The 17270-nt window shown below is 40.3% G+C and overlaps 1 protein-coding gene across 2 annotated transcripts in view; it reads left to right on the top strand.

The window, feature by feature from the left end:
- KIAA1549 (KIAA1549 ortholog) overlaps positions 1-17270 on the top strand; it is a 141768-nt gene that overhangs the window by 101407 nt on the left and 23091 nt on the right. For both annotated transcript variants that reach the window (XM_050987308.1, XM_050987309.1), the window contains 2 exons: positions 13176-13378; positions 16641-16765. In XM_050987308.1, coding sequence (XP_050843265.1) covers positions 13176-13378; positions 16641-16765 — 328 coding nt within the window. The remainder of the gene's footprint in view (positions 1-13175; positions 13379-16640; positions 16766-17270) is intronic.

The raw sequence follows: 17270 nt of genomic DNA, 5'->3' as shown, positions 1-17270 counted from the left end.
GACCTTGTGTTCAGTCACACAGTTTTCTCCATAACAAGCCTTGTCTGTACACCATGCTCTCTTTTCAAGATAATTAATGATGTGAAAGATGAGAGAAGCAGAAAACGCTTGCACTTCCAAAGCAGTCAGAACAAATCAATAGCAACTTCCACTTGTCTTGCGACTGCGAACTGTGTCGGAATCCAGGCTGGCAACAAGTGGTACCCTTTGATGAACACCACCCCCTGGCACCTTGTTTCACCTCTGCTGGGTAATATGTAACACACATTTTTGACTGAGGAAGTTCCCCACAGTAGTTTTGACTAATTTGAGAAGGGTCATACAAGAGAGGCAAGAGAGGGCCGTTACCCTCGGTACTCTGTTTGATCACATTTTCAGTTCCTCTCTGCTAGCAGGAGCTTTTTTTGTAAGGAAGCAGTTGGGTTGTATTGGCTGTAAGGCCAGAAACATCTTTCATGTAATTACTTCCTTTTAAGAAAATGGCTCAGTTGCTTTTCCCCACTGCTTCCACAGTACTCTTCATCTTAATCATTCATGAGTCAGAAGCCTCAAACTTGTTTATATGCAGGTCTCATTTTGGATTGCCTAGGGAACCTGTCACTTTGCCTTCTTTGGGGAAGTTGCTGTAAGCAAACTAGAAAGAACCAGTAAGGACATCTCATTCAACCCTTGTACCACTGGAGGTAAAGCAATAAAAAGTGTCTTAAATTTTTATCACTTTTCCTGTCAAGCATCTGGAAGAACCTACTTTGCAGAACATTTCCTCCTTTCCCTGGAATAAAAGCAGTATTCTGGATTCCTTACTATCAGGCTGTCATTGGGATTTCATGTCTTCAAGTAGTGGATTGGAATTCTGGGTCAGAATAGGGTGTATTTAACAACCACCAAAGATGCCCAGATAGTCAAAACAGCATACAAATTATTAGGGATATTTGGTCTGATCCTGCCCTTTGAAAATTTCTATGTATTTTATACTTTTTATTAGAGTAAATGCAAAGAACTAATCAAAGGAGTGTCATCATCAGTGGTCTGGGATTTATGCCTGTAAGTCAACTCCATTAAAATGAACCAGGCTTCCTCTTCCTCACCACAGCCACATTTCCATTCTCGATTTTCAGAGCTTGACCTTGGTACTGAAGGAAGGTGAAAGCCTGCACTACATCTGTAAATAGAAAGATATTTAGATTAAAGATCTGAGTTTTTCTCTTGGAATCTATATTTCACGTGTAAAAAACCATAAAGATGCATTTATAGTGTGCTAGCTCTTCTCACTTCCATTAATATTTAACAAAAACTTGATGTAAATACAGAGTTTTTCATTAGCATAGATATGGCATATCCATACTGGAAATAGAAGACAAACTTTTCAACCTTGTGATATGTCTGTAATGTGTTTTGTGCTTGAAAATGTGTGTTGATTGGAAGATAAGAAACTGAGACACCTGTTTCTTGTTCTGCTGATAGCAGATATCCTGCTGCACTGGAGGATCTCCAGGGGTGTCACCAGTCTTTCTTCAGTGTGCTCAATTATCCACTTCAGCATAGCAGTTCAGTGAGCAGCATAATGATCTGTTAGAATTTACAGTAGCAACTGAGATCAAATTATGTTACCTGTGCCTTAAAAGAGGGGGAAAAGCCTGTGTGCTTCATGCTGCAGACACAAGACTAAAAGGCTGGTTTCTTGGAACATGGAAAGAGAGAACTCTGTAAAGGTACTGTAAATGCAGATTGCATAAGTAAGCCATAGGTTGTGCAGGAGCTTTTTATTCTTAGTTAGAATCTCTCTTAAAAAGTTGCATTATCCTCTTCAGGGAGATTCTTAGACCCTACAAATTTTACTGGATTCCATAGCCCCATGTGTCAGTCATATGCTTCCTTTCTTCTCTGCTTTCATTTAATTGTTTCATTCTGCTTTGAAATTCCTGGATTTTCCTGAAGCATTTTCGTATTCACTGAGGCAATATAAGTTTTATTTTTAATCTTTTGTATGTAAAGGTTTACTTTTACAGAGTAGGTGTGATTTCTTTGTTCCTATGGCCACCATTAAAAGTAAATCATAAGCTTGATAACCTCACAGTCTATCTTCTGATGAAGGAGCCCAGTGCTCTTATCTGCTGGCAGTTAGACCCTACATGACTTTTGGGTGTGTGGGGTTTGGCTGCCTGGGTGCACCTTGGTGAGGTGGGTGAGGCTCACAAGGTACTTGTTCTACACAGCACTTCAATCATACTGCAAGCATGTCATGCCAGCACAGCTAATGGGCTTTGGTCCCTTAAATGCTCTGTGGGTGCCCCTTTAGAGTAGTTGGGTCACTCTCCCTCACTTGTGATGGTTTGTAATAGCAGATTTCCCACTTGAGTAGACATGGCTGTGTTGAAAAATACCCAGATCCTGTGGTGGCAAGTGCACAGAAGTTCCCAAGATTGCATGAATACTGATGTGCCAGAGCAGCCTTGAAGCTGGGCTTGAGTCCAGGTGTGCTGCTTGGCCCCACCCTGAAGGGCAGTATAGATAACAGCAAGGATATTCTGTTCTGCACATTGGCTGTACCACTCCACCAGTTTGTGTTCCTTCCATCTGGCCTTCCAGCTTCAGGACAGGATCAGTGTCTTGCAGACAGGATGGCACAAGGATCCTGCTTTGAAAGGCTCATAATGTTACTTCCTGCAAAGAGTATTGAGAGGGAGCCTGTTATTAAGGGATTTTTAATTTATCTTCTGCCTCAGTGAATAGAAACATAAATACATGGGAAAGAAATCTTTTGTGGGAACTGATGCTAGCAAAACCAGGTTGCATCATAAAGTAAGGAAAAATAAAGGATCTTGAAGAGATTGTGATTTGCTAATCCATCCCTTTGCGTCAAAACAGGATTAATAACTACTGTAAAATGTTAGGTTTCTTTTTCCATTGTGGAGATTAAATGGAAAAAGATGCTTAGATCAAAGTTATTTTTATGCTTTTTAAATGGAGAGTTAAGGAAACAGGGGAGAGCATTGAAACTATGCAAGATTCATTGGTCTGTGCAAGGATAATTCTTTTGAAGAGATGATGCTAAGATATTTAAAGGGCACATCAAATATTCATGACTTGTTCTGTAAGCCCTAGCATCCTACTGGAAATTCACCTTGATGTGACCTGGGTTGTTGCACTGGATTAAGATGTCTTTGCCTTACAAAATAAAAAGATGCATAAGTGGTATTTCTAAATAACAAGATTTTCTCTCTTGCCATTGCCTAGATCCACCATAATAATGTCCCAACTTTTTACTTGTCCCAAGCCTTTTTTTTCCTGCAAAGAAGTTCAGTTGCCTTTTGTGGGCAACTGAATTTTTCTTTATGAAAAACTCAATGAATTTCTTTGATGCCCAAACCATCATTTTGCTCTGTACTTGTACTGGCCCTCTGATGTTTTTGTGCAAAACCACTTCCTTCCTCTTCCCCAGAGAGCAAAACAACCATTTTACATGTTATCCACAATGGAAGCAGAGTCAGCAGTATTATTTCTTTCTCTGCAGACATCCAAAAATTAAAACAGAGCCTGCTTCTCTAGGGGTTTCACTTTCGTTTCTGTGTTACAAGCACTTGAAGAAAAATGTCAGATCCCTTCCTAAGACTTCTCAGAGGTAATCTCAGCTATAGACAATTATTCAGGGAAAGGCTCCCTGTCCTAATGGCAAGAACTGGACAAGCTCATTGGCAGTTTATTTAGAATGGCTTGGATGTTCTCCTGTAAATGTTGGGTGTGCTGAAATCATTGCTTTTGCAGTGATAGCTTTAAATGGCTTGTTCAGTTCCTTGTGTATCCAAGGGCACATCATAATACCCATAGGGAAGAATGTCTGCTTCTCCAGTCACATGTCACTCCTCTCTGGAGCCTTCTGCATGCCACTGTGCTTCCTAGAGACTGACTGTGTCCTTCTGGCTCAATGTCCCTCCTGTGTGTGTTTACACATGGTACAGGTGGAGTGTTCAAAGCCTTGAACAAAGTCCTGCACCTCCTCCTGGAGCTGCAGCACAGGTAATGGCAGTGCTGGAGGGCTGTGCCAGCACAGCTCAGCTGAAGTGTCATCATCACCTGGGGACTGTCACCAGCCCTTGCATGTCTGCTCTCATAGGCTCACGGTCACAGGTAATGAGTCATGCCTGCTGCAAGATGTCTGAGAGGCACTTGTGTGGGTTTTTATTTCCCCCCCAAGCAGGAATATCTGATATCCAAATGTCATGTGACAGGTGTAACTTTATACCTCTGAATTGAGAATTTTGCTTATTGTTGTATAGTCTGTAGACTATCTCTTGGATGTTCCCAAGATCAGAGGACAGCCCTGCTGGAGGCTAAATACTAGGCTTCTGCTCCTGATGCAAAGAATTCTTGTGATGTTTTGACATCCTGTAATCCTTTTGTTCATCTGTCTAATGTCGAGGCAACAGCTCTGCATTGCAGAAAAATTCAGTCAAAAGAGACTCGTGTTAAGAAAGGCAGCTGACACCAATCTTATAAAAACTACTTGAAAACTGACATGAGTTTATGCAAGAGAATCATGTTTGCATAACAAATACCATTCACTTCTAATAGCTGCCTTGACTAACTATCCAAACTGTTGTCTTCCTGGGGATGGCATACAGGATCTCCTTCAGAGTCAATAGCTGGATTCTAACGAGGGATAGAGTATTCAACATCTTAATTACTTCTCAACAATACATTTCTCTGATGGCAATTCCTCTGAAAGAACTCTTTTGTAGTAATTCTTCTGTAATGAGGATTAACTGTTCACAAGTGGTAGAAATAAAATGCCACACTTAGATATGCTGCTTATACAAATAAGTATAAAAAGTAAAATGTCTCCATCTGCTTTCTTAGAAACATTTGAGTATCTGTCTTGAGATCATTCCAAAAGGCCAGGTAGCCCAGAGGCCACAAGGAAAATCCTAGAGGAGGGGAGAAGGACAGGGCAAGTATATGGATTGCTTTGCCTTGAGTAACTCTTCAGCCTCCAGTTATTTGTGTCTTGAAGTGATGATATTTAGCAACCCTCAACATAATTCTTTTCCATGAACTTGTTTGGTCCTTCTGAGCTCACCTCAGCTGCTGACAGGGGTTTCCACAGCATGTTACATGTGGAACCACACCATCTTGTTTTACCATGCTTTATCCTGCTACTTCTAAGTTTTTCTGTGATGGCCCCTAGTCCTTGTATTGGAGGGGACAGGGAACAGCTGATTCCTAGGCACTGCATCTTTGCCAGTCCTGAATTTATAGACCTCTTTCATATTGCTGGCACTGTCATGTCTTTTTCCAATCAGAGGAGCCCCAGTTTTCTAATCCCTTCTTTTGAACTGGCATTTGAACCTTTAAATAACGTGAATATTTTCTAATTCTGTTCCATTTGTTTTGAGAGGGGCAGAGTAGAATTGAATATGCCATTCAAAATGCAGATGATCAGTGGATTTATGGAGTCATGTTTATTCAGTGGTTACTTTTCAAAAGGAGTTAAACAAAAAGAATCTGTTTTCAAGATACAGGTAAATGTTGTGCCATCCTAAGCATAATAAACCTCTGAAATGAGATTAATACTAGGGAAATAAATTTTTCTCTCCTAACAAAACATGATAGAGAATCTACTGTGGAATTTAACTGTTTTGGGAGCATGGAAATGCACCAACATTAAATCATTGTTGCCTAAGGTTTTAATGTGCTGTGCACTTGTGTTTGAAACTTGTAGTTTCATTTCAGCAAGCAGAATATTTCTGCAGTACATGGGAATGCACTTTCTGTGCACGTTAAACCCCTCTTAGGTATATAAATCTGTGATCGTTGAACCCAACAAAATATCAGCATGAAAAAATAAATGGAAATTGCTGACCTGTTCTCTCTCTTGGAAGTCTTTAGTTAAAAGTGGTAGCACTTCTCTCATTATTTGTAAGAGGATGTGTTTTTGGACTGTGTTGTCTCTGTGCAGATGGTGAGGGTCATGTTAGAATGTATTTATTTGCTTCACAAGTTTAGAAAAGAGTTCCTTTAATTTGTAATTTTTTTATGTGTTGTGCTGTCTCTTAGAGGTTGCAGCTGGTGTTGGAGTTATGTATGTGGATTTAGAGGAGTAATTGTTAACATAACTTAGGGATCAAAAATACCTGTATGTTGTATAAAACTGCCAATCTTTTTCTGACTTACTCCTGACACTTCTATCCAACCAGTGTGCAAAGGAACCTCACAAACAATGATTAAGATAGTATCCACCCAGTGGCATTTCTGTCTGAGAAGGAAAGCTGAAACTGTGTGATTCAGGAACAAAATTCTGCCTGTTACAGCAGTTATCTCAGCAGCCTGTGGGCATATATGTACTCAGAGTTATGGGCTTTCAACAACATGATCCCTCTTGTATTTTGTGAAATTTACTGAGCTGTCATGGTAATATTAGTGTAGCAGGAAGAAATGCACAAAGGAGAGGGATGATGGAAATTCACGAGAAGAATCCATCTTAAGAAAATATTTCAGGACAGGTGTCTTGGGAATCTCAGGCTTTTTAAAGTTTTGTAAGTTTGGGGTTTTCTTTATTTGTTTTTAATCCTTCTCCAGAAGCAAAATTTCTAAGGAGGTATTTTCTGTGGGATTCCTGCTTTCCTTACTATTTGTTTGGTGGTAAGCAGTAACACAGTTCTGGCTTTCCAGCAGAGGGAAGGAGGACCAGAGGCTGTACATCAGCTTCTTCTGATTTTTCTTTAGCCAGTGCTGGCTATACAGTGTGCTACTTTTTCCCAACTTGATGGGAGAAACCCAAACAGCTCTAAGCATATTTCTTTTCCCCAAGGACAGGTTTGCTCAACTGCTTTACCTGTTCCCAGAAATGGCAATGGTTGACCAAAGTGCTGTTGTGATGACAAATGGGAAATGTAATTTGGGTAGAGATACTTGGTCCAAGATAAGAAAATGGGTGGCATTTTGTACCTGCAGCCTCTTTTTTGGCCCATAGATCTCAAAATCCTACTTCTGGTTTGAGGCTTGCCTCAGAGGGCACAAGCTGTAACCCCACTGTTGTGGGAGGGTGGTGGCATCCCAAGTAGGATGTAGTAAATACAGGGAACTGTCATTGCATGTACATTCTGTTTGCATAGAAACACTGTTACCAAGTAAAGGTGTTTAAATTAGAGACTACTTTTTGTTTTGGTCCCTAAACAAATTTTCTAAACCATCAGAAGTGAAGCAACCCCTCTGCACATTACTCAGTGATGCTTAGTGTTGGGGTTTTGTTTTAAAGGAGTTTGGTTTATGGTACATTGCCTAATATCCCATGTCAGAAGAGAGACACAATGGCACAAAAAGACCTCAAAAAGACCTCAAGGGATACAAGTGGGTCTTTTTTCAGTATTTTGAAGGTGGCTATGGAATCAGGACTCTCCTTCTATGAGATCTTCTAATATGCTTTTCTCATGAATGAAGGGGTTTTGTGTCTTAAGTCAGATATGCATTATTGTAATTGAATCACATGTATAAATTGTATGCATACTTTACAGGCAGTCCCTGGCCATCATCCCAAAGGGCTTTATGTCAAAGGAGAACTATGCAAACAAAAATACAGAGTTTGTACTTATGTGGAAAGGTATGTAGGAATGATAATAGAAAAATGAGCTGAATAAGAAAATAAGACTCTGAAAGGTGAACATGCCTCAAGACTTCCAAATTCTTATTTACTGGTAGACTGGTAGGTATTTTGAATATCTTGTGGAACAGCTGACTGCAAACCATATGGATGAATGATCCTTGTGGGAAGAAGATGCAGATGACTTTTTGGATGAAATAGTAGACACATAGTGAAAAAAAGAGTTAAAATGAAGAAGACTCTACCAAGTACACAAGCAACTACAAATTCTTGTCCTTTCTGATGCATCATGAAAGTGATGCAGGGAATTCACACTAACCCCTGTTATGGTGCCCTGGGGATATGGGCAAGAGTTTGGCAGTGTGAATGTCAGGTTGTGAAGTCAGTTTGCAATGTGTAGTAGCTTTAAGCTGTCCTAAATCACACTGACTTGCATCTTCAACCCACAGTAATTTTAAGAATAGTGTCTCATTGACTTGCTGTGTTTAAGCTTGTAGACTTTTTTTTTTTCTGAAAAGTTTCTTTATCCAGTAACATTCTGTATGCTAGCATGACAGTAAGCCTGTAAGTCAGCAAGACTCCTTTATAGGGATTCTTGTCCTGTTCACAGGTTATGTACTGACACCAAGCTCATGCTTAGCTCCTCTGTTTCCTTAGAAATATATGTTAACAGCCTCTGCTCAATTCAGCTGGCTCTACAAGGAGCAAGGCAAGACCATGGTATAAAATCAGTAGAAAGTGGTCTTGATACATTATTCTTCATATTATGTCCAAATTTAAATGCTGCTTGTAGGAACTGCAGGGAGAATACTGACTTAAGTGTATTTCTTTTATTCTGCTTTCTACTGAAATGACTCACGGAACTGTTAGAAGCATTTGCGTTCTTGAAGACAGGTTGTTGACATTCCTGGTGTGTCTCTGCATCCAAAAAAAGCAATATATTGGCAACTATTTTGTATTTCAGTGGCTTGAACAACACTGAAACTATTATCTGCTTTTATGCAATAAGAATTGACTGAGGTGCACAGATTTTGTTGGCTTCTGCAGAAATGATTTGATTTTTCTATGACTTGAGCTTCAAATACTGGTTTGGTTTTTTTTTTTTATTATTTCATTCAGTATGTAACAGTAGAATTAAAAACTCTCTTGACTTAGCAATATAAAATCATCTTTCTCTAAGATTTTGGCAGGTTCTGCATTTGTATAATAATGTAATTCCTTATGAGTGCAGTAATTTAGATATTTTCATTTTGGTGGTAAGCTTCGGAGTAGTTTATTTCTTTCCTTTTCCCAAGTATATTAAAGGCAAATTAAAACCTCTGACAACTTATATTTAAATCAAGAAATCTTTGCCAAGACTGGTTTTATGCAGTCCTGGGTAAAGGCACCTGAGGCTGGTGAAAAGATGCTCATTTTCAGTACCTGAACAAATAACAATATCAGTCCAACTTTAAAAGGGCTCTAGGAAAGATACCACATTCTTTTCTTGCTGGTGATTAATATATGAGTAAAAGATGACTGATCCACACGTTATCCTGACTACCAGTCCCAAGATGGGCAGAGGTGGTGCAACCTGTTACATAACTTGATCTAAACAAAAGAAAGAATTCAGCAAGTGGCTAACAGAAATTTTTAAGAAAACGTTGGAAACCTCTTCACTCAGGAGTAACACTATTCATTTCACTGAGTCAGTGATCTGACTGTCCTTCAGACACTTCTTACTGAAAATGTGGATTTTGGCTGCTGTCATTTCTCAGTTAAGTCCTAATGTTGTCGTGGTCTACAAGGAGAGGTATGAGAAGCATAGATTGTGTTTTTAAGAAAACAAAGCAGGCTTATGTCAATGTTATTTCTACAGCAGTAATCCTATTATTATTTCTGTTTTTCAAATAATATTATTTTTAATAAGTTAGTTTCTCATTTTTAAGGACCATCTTTCTGTATTCAGTCTGTATCATGTTGTATATGTATGTATTGTCTCATTTTTCTGTCGTGTTTTTTCATTCATGTGCACAAACACATGCATGCATGCAGTCTTTGTAGTGGTTGGAGCTGGTAGTGCCAACTTGAGGATTTTTTAGCAGGAGATATCTAGAAATGTTTGGCTGTACAGAACTCTGTAAGACTTGAAACATTCAGCCCATTTCCATTCAAGTATCAGTTTGATACGGAAACTATTTTTTAAGATGACAAGAGTTTGTTTTCCAAAGAACAAGGTTTAAGAGAAAATGAAATGCTCGGTCTGAATTTTAAAAATTGTCATGGAGAAGCTCTAGTGTACATTCTGGGCCTTAGGGGGATGTAGGTTGTTGTAGGAAAAAGAACAAGAAGGTTGTTTGGTGTGAGGGAAATGCTTTTGCTGATTCTGTGGAGAGCTGCCAGTTTCTGCCCTAAGTTTTAAAAGTTCAGGAAAATGTTTGCATGGGGTTGACAAAGCCCTGTTAGAGATTTACCAGTTAAATTGTCAGGGGATTACACCAGTGCTGTGTTGTGAGGTTTGTAGAGCTGTACCATACAGCTGAGAGGGTTTTTCCTCTGTTGTGTTACACAGAGCTTATTTGGACACCAGGTGTTAAAAGTGTAAAGACTGATGAACCTCAGGTTCTTGGATGCTGTCAGCTGGCACTGGCAGCTGGCAGGAGGAGAGAGAGGCAGAGAGAATGGTTCTGCCTGTCAAGGAAGAGTAAGACCAGCTGAGGAGTTTATCTGGCTCCAACTTAAGGAAAGTATTGCTATAGGTTCTGTGGTGCCTGGGGTGGTGCTAGCTGAGGTTGGCCAGTCCTCTGTTGCCAGCAAGTGTCCATGAAACCCTGAAGTCTTAGCCACCCTAGCTGTAAACATGCATAAAAGACTCATCTTGCACCCCCTTCTCCTTTCAGTGTGTGTTTTCCAGCTTCTGTGTGAAATGAGATGGGGATCCTGCTTTTGCAGATAGCATTCTTACATTCTGCCCAGCTCTGACTTACAGCAGAAGGGGCAGTCTATGCCAAGGATCCAGCAGGGTGGGAGAAACCAAGATGGTTTCTGTGGAAGAACTGAATTTATGATGTTCTAACTGAAGGCTTTATTGCAGTGCATGTGTGTGAGAGGATCCAGTTGTGGTTGTTTCAGATAATCTTATCTGCCATTTCTTACAGTGTGAGTGCTGGTCTCTGCAGTACTGACAGCCTTTTAATTCAGCTGCTGTGTGGTCTGTCTGCAGATAAACATTCATGCATACATATGCTGTGGCACATGTGCCTGTACACATAAATATATCTGTTCCTGTGACTGCTTAGATTAAAGGTCATGTTGGGCTACAAATAAGACTATTCGGAGTTTAAAAAAACATGAAAATTTTATAATTTTGTATGTTTTTTTACTCCCAAACAGGTTTACAAACTCAGTCTGGTAGAATGACTCCAAGGTTGAAGTTCATGCTTTAGACATGCAGCAATCTTAGTAAAACCATCATGGTAACTCCAGTATTCCTGGAACGTTTGTCTCTTCAGTTGTCCTTCCTCACTCCACCCATCACACTATTCAAAAAGCAGTGGTAACTTTGCAGGTTGATAAGAAAAGAGTAGAGAACCACCAGATTTGTTTTGTGGAAGAATTGTGCCTAGCACATCTTTGGGGCTAAGGGTGCTGGAATCTGTGGAGGGGAATGCAGTGAAACAGAGGATGTGATCATCAGGAAGCAGCAGCAGGGCTGGGCAGGCAGGAGGGGGGAGTGTGGAAGGGTTAGAAGAAGGGAAGCCTCTGAAGGCTCAAAGGAAGAGTGTCATACAGAGGAATATCTCCTAGGAGAATAGACATAACTTCAAAAAGGCCCTAGGTAAGGTGGGGTAGCTAAGAAGTTTCAGTAACCAAAGTGGTGCAGGCTGGCCTGATAATTGTGACAGCAGAAGTGAAAACTTTGTCTTCAGAAGTATTTAGGGATGGGATGGGATGGGGATTTTTGGAGGGTTTTGGGGGAGGGGTTTTATTAAGTAAGCAAGATCCTAAAGAGAAATGTTTAACATCTGAAGTGGAGAAAATTTCAGGAAGTCTTCACTAGATGACAATGACTCAGTAATATGGAGACACAGTTACACCTTCACCTAGTGTAGCTCCCTGGAACCTTTTTGAATCACTGGTTGCAGTTATTTGCATAAATTCAATAGCTAAATTACCCATAATGCTGAATTGAAGGGACTGTTGTAAAGCCCAGGACAAATGCATATAGCAGAGGACATCCAGATTTGTTCCAATAAAGAGCTTACTCATTTTGTGAGAAATTAACTCCAAAACCTCAGCAGATAAACTTTTGGATTTTACAGAAGAGCTTTTATTGCCATCTACTGGCTTAAATAGGCAGCTTGCTCGAGTGCAAGAACCATTTGGAAAATGTTTGCTTACTGAGAAAATATTTTGAAGAGATTGTTTCAGACTATTCCTTAGGCAAGCTTATCTTTGGCATGATATCAGAGGAGTCTGTTTGCAGTTAGCTGTGCTGGCATGCCAAGCTTTATGAAAAGGGGTTCATTTAAACATCTGGAACCTGACGCACCCATAAATGCACTCCAGCACTTGCTTCACTTTGCAGGAAATCAGCTCTAGGAGCACACAGAGGATTTTGTGCCTGTGGTTTGCAGCAGGTTTAGCATGCATGTGCTTCTGAAACTGGAGTTGTCAACGTGTCTTTCTGCTTTCAACTTCCATACAACATAAAATAGAGTGGGGTTTGAGGAAAAACATTCTCTTAATTAGTCCTTTGGATCTTCCAATTGCTTCAAAGCCCCCAAAAAGTAAGGAGAGCTTGAAACTTGGAGCCTTGATTAAGTCTGAATCAAGTCATTGATAAGGTGAGGTTAGCTTTTTTATAAATACAGCTATGAAAGTAAAAGGCTGAATCCTTTTTCTTTCTCAAGTAAGATGCCCATTGAATAAGGTCTTTACAATAATTTCTCTAAATCCCAAAGCCTTTTGTGTATTTCTTTGTCTGTTCAGCATGAAATTCCTAAGAGATTTTCAGTATTTTTCTGGAGGCATCAATACTGGCTGACAAGTCATTGCCAGGCTGCTGTATAACTCAGATCTGCAGAGTGTTTATCTTCATCAGATGAACCAGGTGTTTGTACAAGCACTCCCAGATTTGGGGAGCTCAAAATGAGAAAGATCAACAGTGACAGTATTCAAATTATTTAAAATCCTGCATCCATTTTGGCTGGAAGAAATGGAAATATGGCCTGGTGGTGGTAGCCATTTCAGTCTGTACACAGGTGTCTACAGCCTTGCACTCATGAGTACATGAAAAGCTCCTCACATGATAATTAAATCCAAAGAAATAGCAGTAAAAAATAGTAGCAGCTTCAGAAATCTGTTTTTTAACTAGATTTATTGATTTGGAATTTTAAACTGTGTATCATGTACTGCAGTAAGGTGACAGAATTGTGGAGAGTTTCCTTTTCTTTTCCCTGTTGCTCTCGTGTTCGTTCCTGAGACTGCCATGGCCTGACCATCCTCTCCGTGGCCATTGTTTGCAGATCTGAACCCAAGCCTTTGTACTCATTGTCACTTACTGTTCCTGTTTCTTGTCTTTGTTCTTTTCTCACAGCTACAAGCCCCCAGTGTGAAAGGCTTTGATTTTGCTAAGCAGCATCTGGGCCAGCACAATAAAGATGATGTCCTGATTATCCATGAGCCAGCTCCTTTACCAGGACCTATTAAGGACACAACCCCATCTGAGAACGGAGATGTGCCCAGCCCCAAATCCAAGACTTCCACAAAGCCTTCAAAGACTGTTCGACACAGAGGGAGGTCAGTTCACAGAGATAAAAACAAATTGCAGCAGACAACAGTTTATTAAGGGCTGCTGTATTTTTAGGGCAATTTCAGTGGAAAGAACTGTTCCAGAGCTCCATAACTCACATTTGCTAGTGAGGCACCACGGTTACACCTCGCCACTCATTAGTACAAGGTTGTGAGAATTTAGTGTTCATTTTTCTTATAAAGGGAACATACCCAGTTAAGAGGGGTATTTAGGGTACTGCTGAGCTGACTGGGAGTCAAGTCCTTGCTTGTTCACTGGAGGCACCAAGTGCATGATTTCCAGTGCAGTCTCTTTGTGATCTCTAGCCACTAAGGCAGCAGGTGGTTAAAAACAAATGAAAATCACTGACAAAGGTAATGTGTTCCCATCCCAAAAATAGTGATCAATACATGTTTGAAGAGTCAGGATTTCCAAAACTAAGCCATATCCCCAAAATTCAGGGAAGATGCAGAAATGTTGTTATTTATGATTATCTGGTGGGGGGGGTCTCATAGCAAATGTGTCTTATTCAGAAAAAGGAATGGTAATTCACAGCTGTGCTAATGGAGAAGGGTCTGTCAACCATCAGCAGAATTTTCCTTACATTTTCCAATAATCACATAACTGTCCCTTGCTGGAAAAAATTGTGTTTGTAGGATACATGATGTAACAAAGCTGTGGAGTAGAGATGAATCTGTGCACAAAAAAAATGTGGGTAAAAAGTGGAACTCTGAGAAGACCCCCTCTGAACTATACTTTCCAGTAATTCCTCTTCCTCTCCCTCACTCTCACACTTCTATGTCTCCAGCTCTGCATTCCCTGCTTATATCTATGTGGTACTGCCCAGTGGGAAGAAAAAAAAAAAGGCAAACAGTCAAGAGCAGAGTTGGATGTGCTTAGAAAGAAACTAATGGTGATTCTGACTGGCTTGCAGGTCTCTGCAGCACAGCTTGCTCCTCTGTTCAGCCCTCTATGCTTCCTCTAAAGCCCCAGTTGTCTTAAGATCCTTGCTTCATCTTCTCCATGTGGGCTTCCTAAAGCTCAGTTTCCCCCTTCCAGATGCTAAGCCTGTCTTCCTAAATCCCTGCAGGCCTTGTAAGTAGAAGAGTGCCAGTGGTACAGTGGAAGGTGGACAAAACTGGAAAATAATGGAAGAAAAATGAGCTACACTAGTTTTGGTGTAGCTTTCATAAATTGAAACAAAGTAATATATATCTGAAAGACAAGGGTTTCTGTGTTTCTTTCTAAAAGTTCAGAAAAGAAGTAAGTTTAAATTTGAGGTTGCTACTGTATTTTGTGTAGAATAATTCAGAAGATTAAGCAGGAGAAATTTCAGAAGCCAACATTCTAATGATATGCTGTGGTAGAAGGCCACCAAGTAATTCAGGTGTGATTTGCCCTTAGTGAAGCCATGTTGGCTGTGTCACCAAGCCCCTTCTTATTTTTCATGTGCTTTAGCATCATTTCCAGGACAATCTGCTCCATGATCTCTCTAGGCACAGAGGTGAGAGTGACTGACCTGTAATTCAGACACTTGAAGTGTTTTCAGAAGAGAATCTCCCTCTTCTCCCTTATATTCCCTTGAGAACAAATCTTCCTTTAGAGGGAGATGTTGCCATCATCTCCCTGCCATGCTGATGTGCCCATGTCAGCTTGTGATTTGAAACATTTATTCCCCCAGGCAGAAGTTGAAATGTGAAATGGTATCGTACTGTGTTGTGTTGGGTTTAGCTGCTTGATGTTTTGTGAGGAAATACAGAGCTCAGTTCATCACAGTTCAGCTCAGGATTGTACGTAACATGCCAGGAAATCTAGTGGTGATGTGAGTACACGTTCTGTATCTGTAGGAAACAACAAACAAGAACAGCTGAGTTCAGAAAGCTCAGCATCCCTAGGCTCTCCAGCTGGGAGTTGGACCTGTTGTTTTGACTTGAGTGTATACGAGTGCATATTCCTCAGCACTCACAAGAAATGGCTGATGTTGACTCAACACTGTTTATGTTCCTATTACTTGGTGGTAATTTAGATACACTGAGAAGGGAGTATCATGGGAAATGCAGAGCACAGTGAGATGAAACAGAAAGTCAGTAGGAGATCTGGACACAGAGCTCCAGCCTCATAGTCTGCTGAAGCAGGACAAAGGCCATGGAGGTGATAGCTCTGCACACCCTCTCTTCCACAGGAAAAGATGCAGTGATGCAGATCTTTAAGCTCATTGAGGATCATTTATCCTCTTTTCTCTGCTATTATTTTTTTAATTGGGATGTGACATTAGTATTACAGTCCTGCAGATCAGGGCATTGTTTAGGGAGGAGAAAAAGAGAAGTTGAATTCAGAGCTGCAAGAAGTAGATTTAACTTCAATGGACTTGTCAGGCTGCATATAGTTATCTTAGTCTGGGTGCTCTGGGCAGGTTGATGTTTAGCCAAGAGCCTCAGTAGCTAGTTCAGATCTAGCCATCTAGCCCAAGCAAATCCTGCACTAATGAGGTTAGTGCACAGACGTGCACACTCTCCATGATTAACTCCCTGCCAGAATAGAATATGAGTGTTCACAGGACAAAGTGGTCACTAGAGACTTTATCACAAAGGCTGATCCCATGTGAAGAGACAGGCTTTGGTGTCAGGCAGTGGTGTGGGCCCTGTATTTTTTCTATTTTTATGCTATCAGAAAAATTTTACAGCTGAAGTATTTTGTTGGGGAAGATCATGGTATTTTTCTATATTGCCTACAAAAGCTGCGAGTGCTGAGATTGTGGTTTTTTAGATAACAAATATTCTTAAGAATCTTGTGACTGCATGGAATAAATACATAAAAGAAGCATTTTTGAATGGCCTTACATTTGACTAGTCAGGGAAATATTCACATAGATTTGTATTGATAGCAAGAGAACAAGTTAGTAAGGCTGAATGTTGGACTAGTTACCTATGGGGGTTTCATATTCCTAATCCAATTATTTTCTTTCTGAGAGGTAGATTACTAGCTACAAATGCAGAGCTTTATTTTGTACTGTATTTTAAAGGAAAGATTACTTAATAATATTGTCACATGTGAACTGTGTTGCAGTCATTTTTCACTCACAACAACAGTAACATCGTGACAATGAATATCTATCTATGATAATGTATTATACATTTACTTACAAACAGAGGAAAATTTTAGCAGACTTCACAAGGTATTTTAGCAGAGGATTCTTTGTGTGTGACAGTTATATCCCCTTGCAAACCTGTGTTACACGTTGGTTTGTTTGTTTTGTCATGTTTGTGGTAGAATTTCGCCATCAGATGCTGAATCCACAGCAAGCGAACAGTCCAGTGGGAGAGAGACAGGAGAGGAAAGTGCAAGACCATCAACTGCTGCAAACGAGGGCAAGCCACGCAGAGCAGTGAAGAAGGGTTTGTTACCTTTTTTATTTACCTCCTTGTGTGCTCTTGTGCTTTACTCAGGCTGAAGAGTTACTTTGGTGCTGTAACTTTTCTAAACTCATCTTTGGCCGTTGATTTTTCTGCTCCTTGCCGCAGAAAATCCCTTCATATTTGGTTTAGTTTCTTCTGTTAAAACTGGGGAGCTGTACATTCCTTTCATTCCAGCAAGCTTCTGAAACAAATGGCTTAGCAGGAATGAATCTTGCCTCCTTTTGTCCTACACACGCCCTCAGCAAAATTCTGTCCAGCCTGGCCTAATTGTGTCCCCCGTGGTAGCAGATCTGCAGACAGTTACATGGGCAGTAGAGGTCACAGCCGGACTTCAGACCAGGGGGGTGTGTCTGTAACAGTAACTTTGAAAAAGTGATATGAAAAAAAAAAAAAAGACACCAGAGAGATCAAAGTTTTACAAATGAGTTGTAATTCAATCATCAAAATGCCTGCGTGATTGTACATTAGAAAGATCAAAATTCAG

The sequence above is a fragment of the Serinus canaria genome, chromosome 1A, assembly GCF_022539315.1.
Source record: "Serinus canaria isolate serCan28SL12 chromosome 1A, serCan2020, whole genome shotgun sequence".
Taxonomy (NCBI): domain Eukaryota; kingdom Metazoa; phylum Chordata; class Aves; order Passeriformes; family Fringillidae; genus Serinus; species Serinus canaria.
This window is presented reverse-complemented; position numbering and strand designations above follow the sequence as displayed.